Source organism: Triturus cristatus, chromosome 10 (assembly GCF_964204655.1).
Source record: "Triturus cristatus chromosome 10, aTriCri1.1, whole genome shotgun sequence".
NCBI classification, from domain to species: domain Eukaryota; kingdom Metazoa; phylum Chordata; class Amphibia; order Caudata; family Salamandridae; genus Triturus; species Triturus cristatus.
The window spans coordinates 34,640,044-34,666,471 of record NC_140593.1 but is presented as its reverse complement, the minus strand read 5'-3'; the positions used below and the strand labels follow the sequence as shown (position 1 = coordinate 34,666,471).

The following is a 26,428-nucleotide window of genomic DNA, read 5'->3' as shown; positions in this document are numbered from 1 at the left end:
CCTGTCCTTCTCCCCTGCATAGGTGCACAATGGGATGACATGCATCAATGCAGGCACCCTCATAGATACTGATACCTGTCCTTCTCCCCTGTACTGGTGCACAATGGGATGACGTGCATCAACGCAGGCACCCTCATAGATACTGATACCTGTCCTTCTCTCCAACACAGGTGCACAACGGGATGACATGCATCAACGCAGGCACCCTCAGAGATATTGATACCTGTCCTTCTCCCCTGCACTGGTGCACAATGGGATGACGTGCATCAACGCAGGCACCCTCATAGATACTGATACCTGTCCTTCTCTCCTGCACAGGTGCACAATGGGATGACATGCATCAACGCAGGCACCCTCATAGATACTGATACCTGTCCTTCTCCCCTGCACTGGTGCGCAGTGGGATGACGTGCATCAATGCAGGCACCCTCATAGATACTGATACCTCTCCTTCTCCCCTGCACTGATGCGCAATGGGATGACATGCATCAACGCAGGCACCCTCATAGATACTGATACCTGTCCTTCTCCCCTGCACAGGTGCACAATGGGATGACATGCATCAGCACAGGCACCCTCATAGATACTGACACCTGTCCTTCTCCCCTGCACTGATGCGCAATGGGATGACATGCACCAATGCAGGCACCCTCATAGATAATGATACCTGTCCTTCTCCCCTGCACTGGTGCACAATGGTATGACATGCATCAACGCAGGCACCCTCATAGATACTGATTCCTGTCCTTCTCCCCTGCACAGGTGCACAATGGGATGAAATGCATCAATGCAGGCACCCTCATAGATACTGATGCCTGTCCTTCTCCCCTGCACTGGTGCACAATGGGATGATGTGCATCAACGCAGGCACCCTCATAGATACTGATACCTGTCCTTCTCTCCAACACAGGTGCACAACGGGATGACATGCATCAACGCAGGCACCCTCAGAGATATTGATACCTGTCCTTCTCCCCTGTACTGGTGCACAATGGGATGACGTGCATCAACGCAGGCACCCTCATAGATACTGATACCTGTCCTTCTCCCTGCACTGGTGCACAGTGGGATGACGTGCATCAATGCAGGCACCCTCATAGATACTGACACCTGTCCTTCTCCACTGCACTGATGCGCAATGGGATGACATGCATCAACGCAGGCACCCTCATAGATAATGATACCTGTCCTTCTCCCCTGCACTGGTGCACAATGGGATGACATGCATCAACGCAGGCACCCTCATAGATACTGATTCCTGTCCTTCTCCCCTGCACTGGTGCACAATGGGATGACATGCATCAATGCAGGCACCCTCATAGATACTGATTCCTGTCCTTCTCCCCTGCACTGGTGCACAATGCGATGACGTGCATCAACGCAGGCACCCTCATAGATACTGATAACTGTCCTTCTCCCCTGCCCAGGTGCACAATGGGATGACATGCATCAACGCAGGCACCCTCATAGATATTGAAACCTGTGCTTCTCCCCTGCACTGTGCACAATGGGATGACGTACATCAACGTAGGCACCCTCATAGATATTGCTACCTGTCCTTCTCCCCTGCACTGGTGCACAATGGGATGACGTGCATCAGCGCAGGCACCCTCATAGATACTGATACCTGTCCTTCTCCCCTGCACTGGTGCACAATGGGATGACATGCATCAATGCAGGCACCCACATATATACTGATACCTGTTCTTCTCCCCTGCACTGGTGCACAATAGGATGACATGCATCATCGCAGGCACCTTCATAACTACTGATTCCTGTCCTTCTCCTCTGCACTGGTGCACAATGGGATGACATGCATCAATGCAGGCACCCTCATAGATACTGATACCTGTCTATCTCCCCTGCACTGGTGCACAATGGGATGACGTGCATCAACGCAGGCACCCTCATAGATACTGATACCTGTCCTTCTCCCATGCACTGGTGCACAATGGGATGACGTGCATCAACACAGGCACCCTCATAGATACTGATACCTGTCCTTCTCCCCTGCACTGGTGCACAATGGGATGACGTGCATCAACGCAGGCACCCTCATAGATACTGATTCCTGTCCTTCTCCCCTGCACTGGTACACAATGGGATGACATGCATCAACGCAGGCACCCTCATATATACTGATACCTGTCCTACTCCCCTGCACTGGTGCACAATGGGATGACATGCAGCAACGCAGGCACCCTCATTGATACTGATACCTGTCCTTCTCCCATGCACTGGTGCACGATGGGATGACGTGCATCAGCGCAGGCACCCTCATAGATACTGATACCTGTCCTTCTCCCCTGCACTGGTGCACAATGGAATGACGTGCATCAATGCAGGCACCCTCATAGATACTGATACCTGTCCTTCTCCCCTGCACTGGTGCACGATGGGATGACGTGCATCAGCGCAGGCACCCTCATAGATACTGATACCTGTCCTTCTCCCCTGCACTGGTGCACAATGGAATGACGTGCATCAATGCAGGCACCCTCATAGATATTGAAACCTGTGCTTCTCCCCTGCACTGTGCACAATGGGATGACGTGCATCAACGCAGGCACCCTCATAGATATTGTTACCTGTCCTTCTCCCCTGCACTGGTGCACAATGGGATGACGTGCATCAGCGCAGGCACCCTCATAGATACTGATACCTGTCCTTCTCCCCTGCACTGGTGCACAATGGGATGACATGCATCAATGCAGGCACCCACATATATACTGATACCTGTCCTTCTCCCCTGCACTGGTGCACAATGGGATGACATGCATCAACGCAGGTACCCTCATAACTACTGATTCCTGTCCTTCTCCCCTGCACTGCTGCACAATGGGATGACATGCATCAATGCAGGCACCCTCATAGATACTGATACCTGTCCATCTCCCCTGCACTGGTGCACAATGGGATGACGTGCATCAACGCAGGCGCCCTCATAGATACTGATTCCTGTCCTTCTCCCCTGCACTGGTGCACAATGGGATGACATGCATCAATGCAGGCACCCACATATATACTGATACCTGTCCTTCTCCCCTGCACTGGTGCACAATGGGATGACGTAAATCAACTCAGGCACCCTCATAGATACTGATACCTGTCCTTCTCCCCTGCACTGGTGCACAATGGGATGATGTGCATCAACACAGGCACCCTCATAGATACTGATACCTGTCCTTCTCCCCTGCACTGGTGCACAATGGGATGACATGCATCAACGCAGGCACCCTCATAGATACTGATTCCTGTCCTTCTCCCCTGCACTGGTGCACAATGGGATGACGTGCATCAACGCAAGCACCCTCATAGATACTGATACCTGTCCTTCTCCCCTGCACTGGTGCACAATGGGATGACGTGCATCAACGCAGGCACCCTCATAGATACTGATACCTGTCCTTCTCCCCTGCAATGATGACAATGGGATGAAGTGCATCAACGCGGGTACCCTCATAGATACTGACACCTGTCCTTCTCCCCTGCACTAGTGTCCAATGGGATGACGTGCATCAACGCAGGCACCCTCATAGATACTGATTCCTGTCCTTCTCCCCTGCACTGGTGCACAATGGGATGACATGCATCAACGCAGGCACCTTCATAGATACTGATACCTGTCCTTCTCCCCTGCACTGGTGCACAATGGGATGACATGCATCGACGCAGGCACCCTCATAGATACTGATACCTGTCCTTCTCCCCTGCACTGGTGCACAATGGGATGACGTGCATCAACGCAGGCACCCTCATAGATACTGATACCTGTCCTTCTCACCTGTACTGGTGCACAATGGGATGACTTGCATCAACGCAGGCACCCTCATAGATACTGATTCCTGTCCTTCTCCCCTGCACAGGTGCACAATGGGATGACATGCATCAATGCAGGCACCCTCATAGATACTGATACCTGTCCTTCTCCCCTGTACTGCTGCAGAATGGGATGACGTGCATCAACGCAGGCACCCTCATAGATACTGATACCTGTCCTTCTCTCCAACACAGGTGCACAACGGGATGACATGCATCAACGCAGGCACCCTCAGAGATATTGATACCTGTCCTTCTCCCCTGCACTGGTGCACAATGGGATGACGTGCATCAACGCAGGCACCCTCATAGATACTGATACCTGTCCTTCTCTCCTGCACAGGTGCACAATGGGATGACATGCATCAACGCAGGCACCCTCATAGATACTGATACCTGTCCTTCTCCCCTGCACTGGTGCGCAATGGGATGACGTGCATCAATGCAGGCACCCTCATAGATACTGATACCTCTCCTTCTCCCCTGCACTGATGCGCAATGGGATGACATGCATCAACGCAGGCACCCTCATAGATACTGATACCTGTCCTTCTCCCCTGCACAGGTGCACAATGGGATGACATGCATCAGCACAGGCACCCTCATAGATACTGACACCTGTCCTTCTCCCCTGCACTGATGCGCAATGGGATGACATGCACCAATGCAGGCACCCTCATAGATAATGATACCTGTCCTTCTCCCCTGCACTGGTGCACCATGGTATGACATGCATCAACGCAGGCACCCTCATAGATACTGATTCCTGTCCTTCTCCCCTGCACAGGTGCACAATGGGATGACGTGCATCAACGCAGGCACCCTCATAGATAATGATACCTGTCCTTCTCCCCTGCACTGGTGCACAATGGGATGACATGCATCAACGCAGGCACCCTCATAGATACTGATTCCTGTCCTTCTCCCCTGCACTGGTGCACTATGGGATGACGTGCATCAACGCAGGCACCCTCATAGATACTGATACCTGTCCTTCTCCCCTGCAATGGTGACAATGGGATGAAGTGCATCAACGCGGGCACCCTCATAGATACTGATTCCTGTCCTTCTCCCCTGCACTGGTGCACAATGGGATGACATGCATCAATGCAGGCACCCTCATAGATACTGATTCCTGTCCTTCTCCCCTGCACTGGTGCACAATGCAATGACGTGCATCAACGCAGGCACCCTCATAGATACTGATAACTGTCCTTCTCCCCTGCCCAGGTGCACAATGGTATGACATGCATCAACGCAGGCACCCTCATAGATATTGAAACCTGTGCTTCTCCCCTGCACTGTGCACAATGGGATGACGTACATCAACGCAGGCACCCTCATAGATATTGTTACCTGTCCTTCTCCCCTGCACTGGTGCACAATGGGATGACGTGCATCAGCGCAGGCACCCTCATAGATACTGATACCTGTCCTTCTCCCCTGCACTGGTGCACAATGGGATGACATGCATCAATGCAGGCACCCACATATATACTGATACCTGTCCTTCTCCCCTGCACTGGTGCACAATGGGATGACATGCATCAACGCAGGCACCTTCATAACTACTGATTCCTGTCCTTCTCCCCTGCACTGGTGCACAATGAGATGACATGCATCAATGCAGGCACCCTCATAGATACTGATACCTGTCTATCTCCCCTGCACTGGTGCACAATGGGATGACGTGCATCAACGCAGGCACCCTCATAGCTACTGATACCTGTCCTTCTCCCATGCACTGGTGCACAATGGGATGACGTGCATCAACACAGGCACCCTCATAGATACTGATACCTGTCCTTCTCCCCTGCACTGGTGCACAATGGGATGACGTGCATCAACGCAGGCACCCTCATAGATACTGATTACTGTCCTTCTCCCCTGCACTGGTGCACAATGGAATGACATGCATCAACGCAGGCACCCCCATATATACTGATACCTGTCCTACTCCCCTGCACTGGTGCACAATGGGATGACATGCAGCAACGCAGGCACCCTCATATATACTGATACCTGTCCTTCTCCCCTGCACTGGTGCACAATGGGATGACATGCATCAACGTAGGCACCCTCATAGATATTGATACCTGTACTTCTCCCCTGCACTGGTGCACAATGGGATGACATGCATCAACGCAGGCACCCTCATTGATACTGATTCCTGTCCTTCTCCCCTGCACTGGTGCACAATGGGATGGCATGCATCAACGCAGGCACCCTCATAGATATTGATACCTGTCCTTCTCCTCTGCACTGGTGCACAATGGGATGACGTGCATCAACGCAGGCACCCTCATAGATACTGATACCTGTCCTTCTCCCCTGCACTGGTGCACAATGGGAAGACATGCATCAACGCAGGCACCCTCATAGATACTGATACCTGTCCTTCTCCCCTGCACTGGTGCACAATGGGATGATGTGCATCAGCGCAGGCACCCTCATAGATACTGATACCTGTCCTTCTCCCCTGCACTGGTGCACGACGGGATGACATGCATCAATGCAGGCACCCTCATATATACTGATACCTGTCCTTCTGCCCTGCACTGGTGCACAATGGGATGACATGCATCAACGCAGGCACCCTCATAGATACTGATACATATCCTTCTCCCCTGCACTGGTGCACAATGGGATGACATGCATCAACGCAGGCACCCTCATAGATACTGATACCTGTCCTTCTCCCCTGCACTGGTGCACAATGGGATGACATGCATCAATGCAGGCACCCTCATAGATACTGATTCCTGTCCTTCTCCCCTGCACTGGTGCACAATGCGATGACGTGCATCAACGCAGGCACCCTCATAGATACTGATAACTGTCCTTCTCCCCTGCCCAGGTGCACAATGGGATGACATGCATCAACGCAGGCACCCTCATAGATATTGAAACCTGTGATTCTCCCCTGCACTGTGCACAATGGGATGACGTACATCAACGCAGGCACCCTCATAGATATTGTTACCTGTCCTTCTCCCCTGCACTGGTGCACAATGGGATGACGTGCATCAGCGCAGGCACCCTCATAGATACTGATACCTGTCCTTCTCCCCTGAACTGGTGCACAATGGGATGACATGCATCAATGCAGGCACCCACATATATACTGATACCTGTCCTTCTCCCCTGCACTGGTGCACAATGGGATGACATGCATCAACGCAGGCACCTTCATAACTACTGATTCCTGTCCTTCTCCCCTGCACTGGTGCACAATGGGATGACATGCATCAATGCAGGCACCCTCATAGATACTGATACCTGTCTATCTCCCCTGCACTGGTGCACAATGGGATGACGTGCATCAACGCAGGCACCCTCATAGATACTGATACCTGTCCTTCTCCCATGCACTGGTGCACAATGGGATGACGTGCATCAACACAGGCACCCTCATAGATACTGATACCTGTCCTTCTCCCCTGCACTGGTGCACAATGGAATGACATGCATCAACGCAGGCACCCTCATATATACTGATACCTGTCCTACTCCCCTGCACTGGTGCACAATGGGATGACATGCAGTAACGCAGGCACCCTCATATATACTGATACCTGTCCTTCTCCCCTGCACTGGTGCACAATGGGATGACATGCATCAACGTAGGCACCCTCATAGATATTGATACCTGTACTTCTCCCCTGCACTGGTGCACAATGGGATGACATGCATCAACGCAGGCACCCTCATTGATACTGATTCCTGTCCTTCTCCCCTGCACTGGTGCACAATGGGATGGCATGCATCAACGCAGGCACCCTCATAGATATTGATACCTGTCCTTCTCCTCTGCACTGGTGCACAATGGGATGACGTGCATCAACGCAGGCACCCTCATAGATACTGATACCTGTCCTTCTCCCCTGCACTGGTGCACAATGGGAAGACATGCATCAACGCAGGCACCCTCATAGATACTGATACCTGTCCTTCTCCCCTGCACTGGTGCACAATGGGATGATGTGCATCAGCGCAGGCACCCTCATAGATACTGATACCTGTCCTTCTCCCCTGCACTGGTGCACGACGGGATGACATGCATCAATGCAGGCACCCTCATATATACTGATACCTGTCCTTCTGCCCTGCACTGGTGCACAATGGGATGACATGCATCAACGCAGGCACCCTCATAGATACTGATACATGTCCTTCTCCCCTGCACTGGTGCACAATGGGATGACATGCATCAACGCAGGCACCCTCATAGATACTGATACCTGTCCTTCTCCCCTGCACTGGTGCACAATGGGATGACATGCATCAACGCAGGCACCCTCATAGATACTGATTCATGTCCTTCTCCCTGGCACTGCTGCACAATGGGATGACATGCATCAACGCAGGCACCCTCATAGATACTGATACCTGTCCTTCTCCCCTGCACTGGTGCACAATGGGATAACATGCATCAACGCAGGCACCCTCATAGATACTGATACCTGTCCTTCTCCCCTGCACTGGTGCACAATGGGATGACAAGCATCAACGCAGGCACCCTCATTGATACTGATACCTGTCCTTCTCCCCTGCACTGGTGCACAATGGGATGACATGCATCAACGCAGGCACCCTCATAGATACTGATACCTGTCCTTCTTCCCCGCACTGGTGCACAATGGGATGACGTGCATCAACGCAGGCACCCTGATAGATACTGATACCTGCCTTCTTCCCTCCACTGGTGCACAATGGGGTGACGTGCATCAATGCAGGCACCCTCATAGATACTGATTCCTGTCCTTCTCCCCTGCACTGGTGCACAATGGAATGACGTGCATCAACGCAGGCACCCTCATAGATACTGATAACTGTCCTTCTCACCTGCCCAGGTGCACAATGGGATGACATGCATCAATGCAGGCACCCTCATAGATACTGATACCTGTCCTTCTCCCCTGCACTGGTGCACGATGGGATGACGTGCATCAGTGCAGGCACCCTCATAGATACTGATACCTGTCCTTCTCCCCTGCACTGGTGCACAATGGGACGACATGCATCTACGCAGGCACCCTCATAGATACTGATACCTGTCCTTCTCCCCTGCACTGGTGCACAATGGGATGACATGCATCAACGCAGGCACCCTCATTGATACTGATACCTGTCCTTCTCCCCTGCACTGGTGCACGATGGGATGACGTGCATCAGCGCAGGCACCCTCATAGATACTGATACCTGTCCTTCTCCCCTGCACTGGTGCACAATGGAATGACGTGCATCAATGCAGGTACCCTCATAGATACTGATACCTGTCCTTCTCCCCTGCACTGGTGCACGATGGGATGACGTGCATCAGCGCAGGCACCCTCATTGATACTGATACCTGTCCTTCTCCCCTGCACTGGAGCACAATGGAATGACGTGCATCAATGCAGGCACCCTCATAGATATTGAAACCTGTGCTTCTCCCCTGCACTGTGCACAATGGGATGACGTGCATCAACGCAGGCACCCTCATAGATATTGTTACCTGTCCTTCTCCCCTGCACTGGTGCACAATGGGATGACGTGCATCAGCGCAGGCACCCTCATAGATACTGATACCTGTCCTTCTCCCCTGCACTGGTGCACAATGGGATGACATGCATCAATGCAGGCACCCACATAAATACTGATACCTGTCCTTCTCCCCTGCACTGGTGCACAATGGGATGACATGCATCAACGCAGGTACCCTCATAACTACTGATTCCTGTCCTTCTCCCCTGCACTGGTGCACAATGGGATGACATGCATCAATGCAGGCACCCTCATAGATACTGATACCTGTCCATCTCCCCTGTACTGGTGCACAATGGGATGACGTGCATCAATGCAGGCACCCTCATAGATACTGATTCCTGTCCTTCTCCCCTGCACTGGTGCACAATGGGATGACATGCATCAATGCAGGCACCCACATATATACTGATACCTGTCCTTCTCCCCTGCACTGGTGCACAATGGGATGACGTACATCAACTCAGGCACCCTCATAGATACTGATACCTGTCCTTCTCCCCTGCACTGGTGCACAATGGGATGATGTGCATCAACACAGGCACCCTCATAGATACTGATACCTGTCCTTCTCCCCTGCACTGGTGCACAATGGGATGACATGCATCAACGCAGGCACCATCATAGATACTGATTCCTGTCCTTCTCCCCTGCACTGGTGCACAATGGGATGACATGCATCAACGCAGGCACCCTCATATATACTGCTACCTGTCCTACTCCCCTGCACTGGTGCACAATGGGATGACATGCAGCAACGCAGGCACCCTCATATATACTCATACCTGTCCTTCTCCCCTGGTGCACAATGGGATGACATGCATCAACGTAGGCACCCTCATAGATATTGATACCTGTACTTCTCCCCTGCACTGGTGCACAATAGGATGACGTGCATCAATGCAGGCACCCTCATAGAGATTGATGCCTGTCCTTCTCCCCTGCACTAGTGCACCATGGGATGACATGCATCAACGCAGGCACCCTCATAGATACTGACACCTGTCCTTCTCCCCTGCACTGGTGCACAATGGGATGACATGAATCAACGCAGGCACCCTCATAGATACTGATACCTGTCCTTCTCCCCTGCACTGGTGCACAATGGGATGACATGCATCAACGCAGGCACCCTCATAGATACTGATACCTGTCCTTCTCCCCTGCACTGGTGCACAATGGGATGACATGCATCAACGCAGGCACCCTGATAGATACTGATACCTGCCTTCTCCCCTCCACTGGTGCACAATGGGGTGACGTGCATTAACGCAGGCACCCTCATAGATAATGTTACCTGTCCTTCTCCCCTGCACTGGTGCACAATGGGATGATGTGCATCAGCGCAGGCACCCTCATAGATACTGATACCTGTCCTTCTCCCCTGCACCGGTGCACAATGGGATGACATGCATCAATGCAGGCACCCACATATATACTGATACCTATCCTTCTCCCCTGCACTGGTGCACAATGGGATGACATGCATCAACTCAGGCACCCGGATAGATACTGATACATGTCCTTCTCCCCTGCACTGGTGCACAATGGGATGACATGCATCAATGCAGGCACCCTCATAGATACTGATACCTGTCCATCTCCCCTGCACTGGTGCACAATGGGATGACGTGCATCAACGCAGGCACCCTCATAGATATTGATACCTGTCCTTCTCCCCTGCACTGGTGCAAAATGGGATGACGTGCATCAACACAGGCACCCTCATAGATACTGATACCTGTCCTTCTCCCCTGCACTGGTGCACAATGGGATGACGTGCATCAATGCAGGCACCCTCATAGATACTGATTCCTGTCCTTCTCCCCTGCACTGGTGCACAATGGGATGACATGCTTCAACGCAGGCACCCTCATATATACTGATACCTGTCCTACTCCCCTGCACTGGTGCACAATGGGATGACATGCAGCAACGCAGGCACCCTCATATATACTGATACCTGTCCTTCTCCCCTGCACTGGTGCACAATGGGATGACATGCATCAACGTAGGCACCCTCATAGATATTGATACCTGTCCTTCTCCCCTGCACTGGTGCACAATGGGATAACATGCATCAACGCAGGCACCCTCATAGATACTGAAACCTGTCCTTCGCCCCTGCACTGGTGCACAATGGGATGACATGCATCAACGCAGGGACCCTCATAGATACTGATACCTGTCCTACTCCCCTGCACTGTTGCACAATGGGATGACATGCATCAACGCAGGCACCCTCATAGATACTGATACCTGCCCTACTCCCCTGCACTGGTGCACAATGGGATGACATGCATCAACGCAGGCACCCTCACAGATACTGCACATTCCTACCCTTTTATTTCGATGCACAGCAGTGCAGCAGGAAGGCTTGCTGTGCTGTAGTGCATCAAAATATTAAATAACAAAAATTAGGAGAAATAAATGAATTTCTACTCCTTACACCACATTAAGTCCTCCTTTTGAAAGGCACATTTTTAATGCTGCCTCAGATGTACAGATACTTGTAAATCTGGGGCAGTGTCAAAAAGCCATGGGTGTTGCTGGGAACGCACACAGCAACACCCATTGCACGCCGAAAACTGTGTTGCAGAGGGCCAGATTCGCAAGGCACTGGTAAGCCATGCAAAATGGCTAAGCTCAGTCTTCTAAATATGGGCTTGCATAGAGCGCCACCGGAGCATAAAAAAAGTGACATTCCAGTGGCACTAATGGCTTGTAAATATGTCCCTGAGAGGTTTGTGGGGCAACTGAACCGTGATAGATTATGGTTCACCTGCTGATACAAACTCAAAATGAGGCAACAATTACTTCTCTGTTGATTATTCTCATTCTTGCACATCCATGTGATTCTCACCTTTTTTTCCAAGTTTGTTCCCAATTCAGACAGGAGCCATTACCTGTTTAAAGTCGGGGTGCCAATGAATGGCTCTGTCATCAATGATGAGCTGTTCCTCCCCAGAAGGGCTTTTATGGAAGCTTCCCACTTTGATTCTTGTAGAGTTACCGAGACCATGGTAAAACCAGTTAAAAATGTCAAAGCGCGTGGGCGGGTCCCCGAGATCATCGAAGTAGATTTCATCACCAGAGGAAGTATTAAAGTGAAGATCCCTCATGTAATGATGTAACTGGAAGAAGACAGAGAAACAGAAAGTGGACACAGCAAATAAATAACCACACATTGCAATAATACCTACAGTAGAATGAATAGGGTCCTGACTGAGCTGCTACTTTCATTGTTGCACGGGCGGTTGTGATTAAAGCCTTTTTGGTGGGTCACAGGTCATAAAGGTTCCAAATCAATGCACCACATGGTAACTTAATTGTCCAGTTTAGTTATGTAGACAGAGCATGCAGGGAAAGAGCTGCTGCACTAGGTTTGAGGCAACGAATGTGCTATTGATACAAGATGGACATAAGTGGTAGAGACCACACCATGCCTGCTGAAGAGCGTTGGATGCTGGCACTGGGCAGACAGGTCAGATTCAAGTGATAGGTGTTGCAGGAGTTGGTCATGATGGCAGGCCATGAAGGCAATAACTGGAGCTATTCAGTGGACAGTGCCAGGATACGTGTGTCAGGGCTTGGTCATAAAGTGCCAATGGCTGTGGCCATGCTCTACTTATTGAAGAGGAAGGCATGGCAGAGCATGGTTACAAAGAGCCAAGGGCTGTGGTCATGCACTATGTGTTGAAGAGGAAGGTGTGGCAGAGCATGGTGACAAAGAGCCAATGGCTGTGGCCATGCTCTACTTATTGAAGAGGAAGGCATGCCAGAGCATGGTGACAAAGAGCCAAGGGCTGTGGTCATGCACTATGTGTTGAAGAGGAAGGTGTGGCAGGGTATGGTTGAATCTGTTCTCATCATGCAGAAGTAATCACAGAGATACTGAGTGCAGCGCCTGATCACAGAGTGATGTTTGGAAAAATATCTGGGTAGATCTGCCCAGTGATAGTTCAACAATGAGTTCTTTAATAGTGTATAGATTTTATTAATGTAGTGGTTTTGTGGGGAAAAACCAAGGCCCAGATGTACAAAGAAGGTGTACAAAGCATTTATTCATTGGAAATGGCCAGAGAGACCACAAAAATGCTTTTTTAAATGTACAAAAGCACAAATTGAGATTCAGTAATATGTTACCAAATTGCAACTTGTGTTAGTGATTCGGTATTTGGAAGGGGCATGTTTAGGACATCACTTTCAAATACTGAATCAATATCTTATGTATTTCTGTTTTGCAAATGAATTCTGGTCACAATATTTTAATACTTCCACAAAGAGAAATGGGTCCACAAGGAGAACCTTCTCCTTTGAGAATGTAAACAAAATATTTTTTAAGAGCAAGCAGTGGTTCCACGGACCACTGTCTACTGTTTCCTTTTTTCATATTACATGCATCCATTTGTCCTTTAAGGAAGATGGGTTGCATTAGAAGAAAAATAAAGACAGTTTTTTTAAAAAGGAATCACAGAAATGGTGGTCTGCTGAACTCAACAGGCCACCATCCCTGTGATGGTGTTGGTTCCTAACGGGTCACAAATTTCCACCTTTCTTACTGAAAATTCATGAGGTAAGTCAATTTGCGACTCACTCTGATAGCAACATTAGGAATACCAATTTCCTAATTGCAAGGACTGCACCATCTTCAGTAAAATGGAATGAAGAGGGTGGGGAATGAAACGAATTCAATCCGTGTCCAGCGCTGTAGGTCGGATTTAAAGCACACGGAACAGCATCACGGACCCTACTAAGGAGGAGTATCAATGCTTTTAATATGTAAGCAGAAGCGGAACACACTAAGTGATACAATTGAAAGGCTCTTAGCGGAATACAATTCCCAGCATGCATCACAAGCATTCACGAACTGTGCAGCCCACTACGGGTTAAGAACCAATCAAAGGCGTGCAAAATAAATTGAATAAAAGAGCAAATCCGCTTTCACTTCCAAGCGGCAGCCTATGAGTAAGGGGCGGAAGGCCCTGAAACACGTGAGGCAAGGCACCAACACTTACCTCGATGCTGAGACGAGTGATATCCTTGAAAGCCGGATGGTTGATCTGCAGCTGTGTGCGTCCTGGAAGCTGTAGGGCAATTTGTGGAAATACATATATATATATGTATATAGGAAGACGTCCTCTGTGTATAAACTGCCTCCTCCTGAACGGAAGTCGCTTCGTTACGGGAGGACCCCACAGAAGCGGGTCCTGTTAAATTGCAGTAAATCCTTCTCGATCCTTGGAAGGAAAAACGAAGCCGTGTGTGGTCCTTCAATCTTTATTCAGCCACTTCTGCCAAACGCGTTTCGAGTGCCACGCACTCTTGTTCACTGACAAATGAAATCAAAGCGAGCGGCCATTTTTACATTGCTAACCACATGATTAAATTAAACTACAAACAAAGTGCATTGAAAGACAGACTTGTAGTTCTTTGGTCAACTGACCAAAGAACTACAAGTCTGTCTTTACCTACTGACGGTCGACAGTAGGTAGTTATAGTTAGGACCTTGTTTTTATTCAAAAAGCATTTTTTCTTTTCCCAATAACTTTGGCACAGGTTGACGAATCTTCACGAAATTTTTAAAACTTGTGTGGCGCTCCGGTCAGCTCCTATCTTGAAAGTTTTGGGGTGATTCGGCAAGCAGGGGCTGAGAAAAAAGGGGGTTCTGAAAACGTGTTTTCTCCGTAATAATTTCCATAGGAAACTTTAGACACCGCTACAGCCCGAACTGCTGAAAGGAATTACACCAAATTTGGCAAAAAGGGTAGCCCCTGTTTCAGAAAGAACTCTTTTTGTTAAATTGTGTAAATCCGTTCAGTAGTTCCTGAGAAATTAAAAAAAAAGAGGTTGAAAAATGCATTTCCCATAGGAAACTTTATAAACAGCTATAGCTGGAACTACTGAACGGAATTACACCAAATTTGGCAAAAAGGTAGTGCTTGCTTCAGAAAGCATCCTTTGTTTTAAATGGTGTAAATCCGTTCAGAAGTTGCTGAGAAAAGCAAAAATAAATGTTTTGATATTTAGAGGCACGGAGGATCCGCGCACCCTCACGATTCACAAGCTTAATGCTAATTGACTGTCAACACACCAAACCAGGAAGTGTTGGCAGCCATCTTGTGCCTCGGTAACCGAGGCACAAGAAAACAGGGAAACAAAAGCGAAAAACAAGAAAAGGGGGCAGGGTAGAAACACCCTGACCCCCTAGACCTGCTCAGGGTGTCCCACAAGGACCCCCAGGGCCAAAAGATGAATAAAAAAAATAAAAAAAGTCGGCGAGATTTGCGCACCTAGCGCAAATTTCAGCCGAAAATAAAAAACGAATGAAGCGCGGGCTCCCGCGCTTCGTTTTAAAGAAGCCCCCAGGTAGGCCAGGTCCCAGGGCACTGCCAATTCAGGGATCTGTGGCACAGCCGAGGCGGCAGAGGCGGTGATCACTTGAATTTACCAATGTTGTGTGAGATCAAGGGAACTGTGGTGAATGGCTTCACTGTTCAGGTGCTGCTGCCCATTAGCAGATGTTAACTGCCCTTGGACACATTATGTGCCTTCAGATCAGGCTCCATGCAAGGCAGGCACTTAACAGTCATTAATGGCACCTGCAAAGGGAAGCGCCCACTTGTCAGTGTGAGTCTTCAGATTTACATCGTTGTAGTGATGGAGTCCTTGGAACACTATTTGGGGGATCTTTCATTCACCGTAGGAGTCAGCTTTCCACCTGGATTTTTGCTCTTAAAAGAGGCTTCCTCGCGGTATGAGGGCCCATATTCCCAAGGCTGGATGGTACTGCAGTGACATTGCATCCATGTCTGCCAGCCTGCACAGATGGTGGCTCCCCTGCTCCAGGGAGGTGGCGGGCGCTCAGGCGCTGGGGGCGAGTGTGATGGTCGGGTGATGTGTGCCTCCCTGCCTTATTAGCAGGCAATGATGATGAGGTGAGGCCATTAGGGTGCAAATGAGGGCCTGCACGGCTGGAAGCAGGGGGCTGGTTTTCACAAAAGGGGCTGTGCTTTCACATTCAAATGAGCTCACCAAACCCCATCCTATGGACTCCACAAACCATACTTTCATGTTTACAAGACCCTGGTGGCGTCAAATGACTGCTCAGCGTATCCTCGCATTTTCCATTCGAGTGATGCCGAACGGATCTCTGAATATACACACAATATCTGTGTGTGCAATGTAAACACATTTTAACAGTCGAGGATGTGTTTTTTCCCAAGTGCTACTGAGCTGGTCCCCGTGTTTGAATGTCTGCCTCTTTCACACACCAGCGTCTCTCCTGGCACGGTAACCCCTTTGTCTGCCTCTTTCACACACCAGTGTCTGTCCTGGCACGCTAACCCCTTTGTCTGCCTCTTTCACACACCAGTGTCTCTCCTGGCACGGTAACCCCTTTGTCTGCCTCCTTCACACACCAGTGTCTCTCCTGGTACGGTAACCCCTGCATCTGCCTCTTTCACACATCAGAGTCTCTCCTGGCACGGTAACCCCTTTGTTTGCGTCTTTCACACACCAGTGTCTCTCCTGGCACGGTAACCCCTTTGTCTGCCTCTTTCACACACCAGTGTCTCTCCTGGCACGGTAACCCCTCTATCTGTCTCTTTCACACACCAGTGTCTCTCCTGGCACGGTAACCCCTTTGTCTTCCTCTTTCACACACCAGTGTCTCTCCAGGCATGTTAACCCCTTCATGTGCCTCTTTGACACACCAGTGTCTCTCCAGGCACGGTAACCCCTTTGTGTGCCTCTTTCACACACCAGTGTCTCTCCTGGCACAGTAACCCCTTCGTCTGCCTCTTTCACACACCAGTGTCTCTCCTGCCACGGTAACCCCTTTGTCTGTCTCTTTCACACACCAGTGTCTCTCCTGGCACAGTAACCCCTTTGTCTGCCTCTTTCACACACCAGCGTCTCTCCTAGCACGGTAACCCCTTTCGTCTGCCTCTTTCACAGAGCAGCGTCTCTCTTTGCACGGTAATCCCTTTGTCTGCCTCTTTCACACACCAGCGTCTCTCCTAGCACAGTAACCCCTTCGTCTGCCTCTTACACACAGCAGCGTCTCTCTTTGCACGGTAACCCCTTCACCTGCCTCTTTCACACAGCAGCGTCTCTCCTAGCACGGTAACCCCTTTGTCTGCCTCTTTCACACAGCAGCGTCTCTCTTTGCACGGTAACCCCTTTGTCTGCCTCTTTCACACACCAGTGTCTCTCCTGGCACGGTAACCCCTTTGTCTGTCTCTTTCACACACCAGTGTCTCTCCTGGCACAGTAACCCCTTTGTCTGCCTCTTTCACACACCAGCGTCTCTCCTAGCACGGTAACCCCTTTCGTCTGCCTCTTTCACAGAGCAGCGTCTCTCTTTGCACGGTAACCCCTTCGTCTGCCTCTTTCACACACCAGCATCTCTCCTGGCAGGGTGACCCCTTTGTCTGCCTCTTTCACACAGCAGCATCTCTCTTTGCACGGTAACCCCTTCATCTGCCTCTTTCACACACCAGCGTCTCTCCAGGCACAGTAACCCCTTCTTCTTCATCTTTACACACCAGTGTCTCTCCTGGCACGGTAACCCCTTCGTCTGCCTCTTTCACACAACAGTGTCTCTCCTGGCACGGTGACCCCTTTGTCTGCCTCTTTCACACAGCAGCATGTCTCTTTGCACGGTAACCCCTTCGTCTGCCTCTTTCACACACCAGTGTCTTTCCTGGCACGGCAACCCATTTGTCTGCCTCTTTCACACACCAGCGTCTCTCCTGGCACAGTAACCCCTTCGTCTTCCTCTTTCACAACACCAGTGTCTCTCCTGGCATGGTAACCCCTTCGTCTGCCTCTTTGACACACCAGCGTCTCTCTTTGCACGGTAACCCCTTTGTCTGCCTCTTTCACACATCAGTGTCTCTCCTGGCACGGTAACCCCTTCGTCTGCCTCTTTCACACACCAGCGTTTCTCCTGGCACGGTAACCCCTTTCGTCTGCCTCTTTCACACACCAGTGTCTCTCCTGGCACAGTTACCCTTTCGTCTGCCTCTTTCACACACCAGTGTCTCTCCTGGCACAGTAACCCCTTGTCTGCCTCTTTCACGCACCAGCGTCTCTCCTGGAACGGTAACCCCTTTGTCTGCCTCTTTCACACACCAGCACCTCTCCTGGCACGGTAACCCCTTCGTCTGCCTCTTTCACACACCATCGTCTCTCCTGGCACGGTAACCCATTTGTCTGCCTCTTTCACACACCAGCGTCTCTCCTGGCACGGTAACCCATTTGTCTGCCTCTTTCACACATCAGTGTCTCTCCTGGCACGGTAACCCCTTCGTCTGCCTCTTTCACACACCAGCGTTTCTCCTGGCACGGTAACCCCTTTCGTCTGCCTCTTTCACACACCAGTGTCTCTCCTGGCAGAGTTACCCTTTCGTCTGCCTCTTTCACACACCAGTGTCTCTCCTGGCACAGTAACCCCTTTGTCTGCCTCTTTCAAGCACCAGCGTCTCTCCTGGCACGGTAACCCCTTTGTCTGCCTCTTTCACACACCAGCGTCTCCTGGCACGGTAACCCCTTTGTCTGCCTCTTTCACACACCAGCGTCTCTCCTGGCACGGTAACCCATTTGTCTGCCTCTTTCACACATCAGTGTCTCTCCTGGCACGGTAACCCATTTGTCTGCCTCTTTCACGCATCAGTGTCTCTCCTGGCACGGTAACCCATTTGTCTGCCTCTTTCACACATCAGTGTCTCTCCTGGCACGGTGACCCCTTTGTCTGCCTCTTTCACACATCAGTGTCTCTCCTGGCACGGTAACCCCTTTGTTAGACTGTTTTCAAGACAGCCACGTTGCACCTACCAATGGCCCAAACCAGACAGAAGCGAAAGGGAGGGTGAGGCAGCAGACTCAAAAGCTCAACACATTATGGCCACTCTGAGCGAAGCAGAAAGGCAAGGGAGCTAGGGATGTGTAAATCGAAAAACGGAGGAGGGGGCGATGGGGGTACTGAATATTTTCTGTCACGAGGCAGCGGCTAAAGCCAGGCTCTAATTCAATTAAACTCCAATGTATTTGCTCAGGCCTAAACAACAGGCTGGAAAAAAAACGTAAGCTTTGCTCAACTGTTCTGAGGTCACCCCTGTATAAATCTGCCATCTGTGCCCACATGCGCCATCTCGCAGCAAACACTGAGGGCCCAGCAGGCAGAGAAGCCATAAACGCAGCAGGCACACAAAAACTCCCCAGGCTGTCCCAGGTCGATGAAGCAGCCGAAGGGCAGGGGGCAGGACCCTGTGCTCACTGCCCAGGTGATATAGCCCGGTGTGTCCTCTCAGCCTCGATAATTTCCCAGAATAATTAGAGTTAATATGGGTTAATTAATATGCAAATCTCTCAGCAGAGGTTCTGCAGCAGGACCTGTGTGAGAAAACAGCCTTTGCTTTCTCCCACGTCATTTTGGCTGTCAGTTATTGGGTATAAATTCCTGTAACTAACCGAATACACACAAAACTTTTGGAATCTACAATTGTTACAGTTCTGGTTTTCCACAAGCTGCTACTTCCCTTCAATAAAGGTGAACAATTTCTTTTAGAAAATAAAGGCCTTTCTGTTCCATTTTTGGATGTAAAAAGAATAAATGAATCAAGTGAATGGCTTATTTTTTTTCTATGCATAATTAGGTCTGTATTTTATGAACATTCCAATGAGCACTTGGGCAAATGTACTTAAAAAAAGATGCCGCCAACCACCTGCAAAATCACATCGCATTGTTCGACTCAAAGTGGTATTCTGGCCTACTAGAACTTTGCCATGCTGAGTGTATCCAGCCTTTTACTTTACAAGCATGCTTCAAACGCAAGACGCTCCCCAAACTTTTATTAGGAAATCATTGGTGTCCAACAAAGGCAATTGGTTCATGAAACACGTGACATGCAAAGCGTGCACTGATGTTATGACTTGCACAAGTGCTGCTCAAACAAACGCAGTCATCCTGCTCCAGCAGTAGCTCTGTCACTGGCATGTCTGCAGCTGGAAATGTACTCAAGGTTGGCGATGGGCAAACAAGTAAATGTAACAAGGAAGTTGCCGGTAAAAGGGCCAAGGCTGAACACCAACAGCCTTATCAGCAGGCCTGCTCCGAGGCTGTCAGTCTCTTCTCCTGAATGATTTCTGCCCACCTCCAGCTCACTGACAGAGCCGCCATGGCCTGCTCGCCCCTCCCCGTCACTCCCTGGTACTGGAGTTTGCTGACACTGACAGAGACGCCATGGCCTGCTCTCCCCTCCCCGCCACTCCCTGGTACTGGAGTTTGCTGACACTGACAGAGACGCCATGGCCTGCTCACCCCTCCCCATCACTCCCTGGTACTTGAGTTTGCTGACACTGACAGAGACGCCATGGGCTGCTCGCCCCTCCCCGTCACTCCCTGGTACTGGAGTTTGCTGACACTGACAGAGACGCCATGGCCTGCTTGCCCCTCCCCGTCCCTCCCTGGTACTGGAGTTTGCTGACCTGACAGAGACGCCATGGCCTGCTCGCCCTCCCCGTCACTCCCTGGTACTGGAGTTTGCTGACACTGACAGAGACGCCATGGCCTGCTCGCCCTCCCCGTCACTCCCTGGTACTGGAGTTTGCTGACTCTGACAGAGACGCCATGGCCTGCTCGCCCCTCCCCGTCACTCCCTGGTACTGGAGTTTGCTGACACTGACAGAGACGCCATGGCCTGATAACCCCTCCCCATCACTCCCTGGTAATGGAGTTTGCTGACACTGACAGAGATGCCATGGCCTGCTCGCCCCTCCCCGTCACTCCCTGGTACTGGAGTTTGCTGACACTGACAGAGACGCCGTGGCCTGCTCTCCCCTCCCCGCCACTCCCTGGTACTGGAGTTTGCTGACACTGACAGAGACGCCATGGCCTGCTCACCCCTCCCCATCACTCCCTGATACTTAAGTTCGCTGACACTGACAGAGACGCCATGGTCTGCTCTCCCCTCCCCGTCACTCCCTGGTACTGGAGTTTGCTGACACTGACAGAGACGCCATGGGCTGCTCTCCCCTCCCCGTCACTCTCTGGTACTGGAGTTTGCTGACACTGACAGAGACGCCAGGGCCTGCTCGCCCCTCCCCGTCACTCCCTGGTACTGGAGTTTACTGACCTGACAGAGACACCAGGGCCTGCTCGCCCCTCCCCGTCACTCCCTGGTACTGGAGTTTGCTGACACTGACAGAGACGCCATGGCCTGCTTGCCCCTTCCCGTCACTCCCTGGTAATGGAGTTTGCTGACACTGACAGAGACGCCATGGCCTGCTCGCCCCTCCCCGTCACTCCCTGGTACTGGAGTTTGCTGACACTGACAGAGACGCCATGGCCTGCTCGCCCCTCCCCATCACTTCCCGGTACTGGAGTTTACTGACACTGACAGAGATGACATGGCCTGCTCGCCCCTCCCCATCACTCCCTGCTACTGGAATTTGCTGAAACTGACAGAGACGCCATGGCCTGCTCTCCCCTCCCCGTCACTCCCTGGTACTGGAGTTTGCTGACACTGACAGAGACGCCATGGCCTGCTCTCCCCTCCCCGCCACTCCTTGGTACTGGAGTTTGCTGACACTGACGCCATGGCCTGCTCGCCCCTCCCCATCACTCCCTGGTACTGGAGTTTGCTGACACTGACAGAGACGCCATGGCCTACTCTCCCCTCCTCATCACTCCCTGGTACTGGAGTTTGCTAACACTGACAGAGATGCCATGGCCTGCTCTCCCCTCCCCGTCACTCCCTGGTACTGGCATTTGGTGACACTGACAGAGACGCCCTTGCCTGCTCGCCCCTCCCCGTCACTCCCTGGTACTGGACTTTCCTGACACTGACAGAGACGCCATGGCCTGCTCTCCTCTCCCCATCACTCCCTGGTACTGGAGTTTGCTGACACTGACCTGACAGAGACGCCATGGCCTGCTCTCCCCTCCCCGTCACTCCCTGGTACTGGAGTTTGCTGACACTGACAGGGACGCCATGGCCTGCTCGCCCCTCCCCGTCACTCCCTGGTACTGGAGTTTGCTGAGACTGACAGAGACGCCATGGTCTGCTCGCCCCTCCCCGTTGCTCCCTGGTACTGGAGTTTGCTGACCCTGACAGAGACGTCATGACCTGCTCGTGCTGGAGCAGGTATAATATTTTAATTTTGAAATACCTTCTCCATTTTCGTATGTTTATATTAAAACGACTAGTGAATAATTGTAATAATTAATAGTTTGATGTGAAAGTGGAGCAGATCGGAGCTTCCGAATCCCCTCTACTTCCACGGACGGAGCGGTTTCACAGTCACACACGCACACACACATCACACGCTGGTGGGGCCCATTACACCAACATTCAACCCAAACCACCCTATCCGTTACTTCAAGAGGAGAAACACTTTCCTTATCTCTAACCACAATCTGCATGTACTTTGAGGTCAATGCGACCAGCTAGTTGCTATGGATCTGGTGAAAACATTTCTATACAATATGCAAATAAATTCAATAAACATGACAAGAAATAACCACCCGAGACAGAGATTCAAACAAATTGTTCATTTATCTAAAATTGTATGAAAAGTCAATTAAAAATTCAATTCTCTCATATTTACCTATTCTGCCTAAATGTCAGATCCTAAGTCAGAAAACGGTCCTCTGTAGAAGAATTAGAGTTTTCTGTCGTCATGTAGAGTCATCGTCCTCTCCGTCAGCATAGGGACCTCGGATCATCAGCTCGGGAAGAAGTGGCACTAGACCTCTCTAGTCTGCTAATATTTATACTAAAATTTGCATTCTATAAAGTTACAATACTTTATACAGAACAGAAGAATGGCGGAAATAATGTCATCTTGGTACTTTTTCGATATTATGCGAGATTTTCTCACGCATAGATTGTCCCAAATAATGAATAGAAAATTGAATGTTCATGTCTAATTCGATACATCCACGGATGTTTTGTTGTAACAACTGCATCTTCCAGGGGCACTTGGCGATTGGCGATTGTCCCAGACTTGTCATCATGCTTATGGCTTTTCAGTTCATCGGAGGTGCAAGGTCACAGGCAGCGCGAAGTCTTTTTGTACGACTTTCATTTACTCGAATGCAGGCTGCGGATGGTAGCCATCTTGTAGTAGGCCACATTGGTCAACTTAAGTAAAAATAAACATAAAACAGAATTACTGCACGGAAATGATTATACAGTGTTATTCCCCTGCTAATACCCTTATGTGTGTGTGTTTATCTAGCCATTTGCGACATCAAAGTCATTAATGCATATTAATTATAAGCGCAAAACACAATAACATTATATAAGCAACATCAATTTCTGTCAGTTTGCTCACCAACTTAGTTCACTTATTATTTAAGCCATGCAATAGCATTCCCACGAGTGCTTCTCTTATTAGTAAGGTTGATTGATTGAACTTAACAAACTTTTAGTAGTTAATTGTTAATCAGTAGTACTTTTAATTATAACATGCGAAAAATGAAGCAGGTCTTCGATTTCGAAGGAAAAACCCTGCTCCATCAATCCCCCCTTTGGTGATATATAATCACCACAAAAATCAAAACCACAAAAATCAATTTAGATACCCTTTTAGAAGAATTTGAAATATCTTCTTGTTCGTTTATCACACCCTTGTTTCTAGCTCATCCTCTTTCTTTGTTTCAATATACATGCTTTCTCTTAGCTCCTCTAATTCTATTTCTTGTGGATCTCTTTCTGGTTTCTTCTGTCTCTTTTTAACATTTTCTTTTGTGATTTTATTTTTATTTCTTCTATATCTACAACACATACACCCTAATCTAAGGATCAACAATGCAACGATTACACAGGTTAATGGAAATAATATCTTACCAAAAATAGTACTACCTATTTTAGCTACAAAATTCTTAATAGCAATCATTTTATTAGCCATTTTAGTCCAGATACTTTCAGCTTCCAGTGGTACTAATTCTTCATGTAAATCAGTAATATTTTTGATATAGACTTTTAGATCTTTACTTTCGTCAGGAATGTAAGTGCAACAATGTTGAACTTTCAGCATTCCACAGACTCCACCCTCTTTTGCCAAAAGAATGTCAAGGGCAAGTCGATTTTGCATCGCCATAGCGCGTAAAGCAACCATTTCAGTATTTACCAAAAGAAAGCCTCCAGCGGTGCTTGTTGACAAGCGATCTACCACTGTTGACAGCTTCCGAATGCCAAATGCATTTAAAGAAATTCCCACTGCTGGAATTAAAGCTCCAAAAATATCTCCTACAATTTCTGTCCATGTTTCTCTTCTATAGCGTGTTAAAGTATTAGTTTGTTCAGCATTGTCTACTCTATCCATGTGAAAAATCTTTGGGAAGACCAGGCCAACATAACATGTACCAAACCAATGGTCAGGCAAACGGTAATAAGCCTTGTTCCCACAAATATAATACACTCCCGGGAAAACTGGATCTTCTCCTCCTCTAAATCCCCATCCGGTTGCAATAAAGTATGTATCATGGCACTCACTAGTCCCTATGAAATAATAATCATACTGGGATCTCTTCCTGGTAATGCACAGTTTGCCTTTCTGTGGGGCATCTATAGCCATAGTTGGACTGGCTCCATTTTTCAACTCCTTTTCTTTCTCAATATCCCACATAGTGTCACTCATTTTATGCCCTTCTGCTTTCTTGTGCATATTCAACCTTCTTTTCTCAACCATGTCTAAAAAATTCTTCTCTTCTCCCTTCAAACTGCAAGTTAAATTATTTCTAAAAGCATATTCTATGGTTAATTCTTTGGTTTCTAAACAAATCTCACCTAAAGTGTTAGCTTCCTTTGCAGGATTCAGTGCTTTATTCATAGGCAGCTGTCCAAGAATATTATCTACATTTGACATATTATAATCTAATCTCCCTAACTGATAAAATATACTAATCAGCACAATACAGGAAATTCCATACGTAGCCGGAAGATGATGATAAGTCACTCCTTCCGAAACAGAGGCAGGTAATTGCATGCAGACATAGCAATCCCTTACTTCCATTGTCTTTACATACTCATATAACAATTTAGAAAAAACATTACTAGAAAAATCGTTAATTGACCTATCTTTATGTATATGTACATTACTAGTTATAGTTGGAACTACCTTTAATGGACTTTTCCCTATATTAGTCATGTTCTCAGTATGTCCTTCTAAAGTGTCTATAGTGACTCTAAATGAAATCAGTAGAGCAAGCACGCTCCAAGGCAGCATTAATAAACCTGTACAGCAACAGCACATCTTGCACCATCTTTTCAGAAAGATACATCTACTTTTGATTATTCTCAGTGTTAGCCATTCTAGAAATTTGACCGTGTCTTTTGACTTGGCCTCTTCTACTCCACTATCAAACTTTTAGGGCAGCAAGTATCCAACAGATTATTACAATCTACTAGTTTTAATTGTACTACTTTTCTTTCTTCTCCAGACTTCTCTCGGATTTATTAAATTTGGATTTTCATCACTTTTCACTGTTTCCTCATCATCATCAAACTGTATCAAGTCCTGAACATCCGTCTCTTCTCCAATATCGGACAAGATAACTCTCAGGATTCCCACAGCTTCTTCTTCAGCAACCTCCTTCAGTAAAGCCTCCTCTGGACTTCCTTGGCTATCTGCCTCTTCTCCTTGTTCAGGCAGTGCCACATACATCCATTCCGGTGACTTGTACCTCTGGTTTGGTTTGCTTACTCTTTTAGCTCTCTCAGGTACCTTTGTTTCTCCTTCTTTAGTTGGATTTTGACTTGACACTTCGTTCACTTGTTCAGCTTTTGAAGAGTTAATTCGTGTCAGTCTATACATCAGTCTCTTTATCTTATTCGGCCAAAGATCTCCTTTAGCATTTCTCTTTTGCTTTCCCTCTTTATTGTTTCTTTCTCCAAGCCAAGTTCTCTTTCTCAGAACTCGTCCTCCGTGTATCTCATTGTCACTTTCATCAGACTCTGTTTCAGTTGCTTCTGGTTCGTTAACAGCTTTCTTTACTCCAACAACTTCCTTTTCTCCAACAGTCTTTTTTCCCACCACTTGAGATTTCACTACATCTGTCCCTCCTCGGGTC

At 49.1% G+C, this 26,428-nt stretch overlaps 1 protein-coding gene across 1 annotated transcript in view; it reads right to left on the bottom strand.

Moving 5' to 3' along the window:
- Positions 1-26,428, bottom strand: part of LOC146788760 (vomeronasal type-2 receptor 26-like) — a 365,519-nt gene that overhangs the window by 238,581 nt on the left and 100,510 nt on the right. The window contains exon 2 of the mRNA XM_085630968.1: positions 12,252-12,479. Coding sequence (XP_085487094.1) covers positions 12,252-12,479 — 228 coding nt within the window. The remainder of the gene's footprint in view (positions 1-12,251; positions 12,480-26,428) is intronic.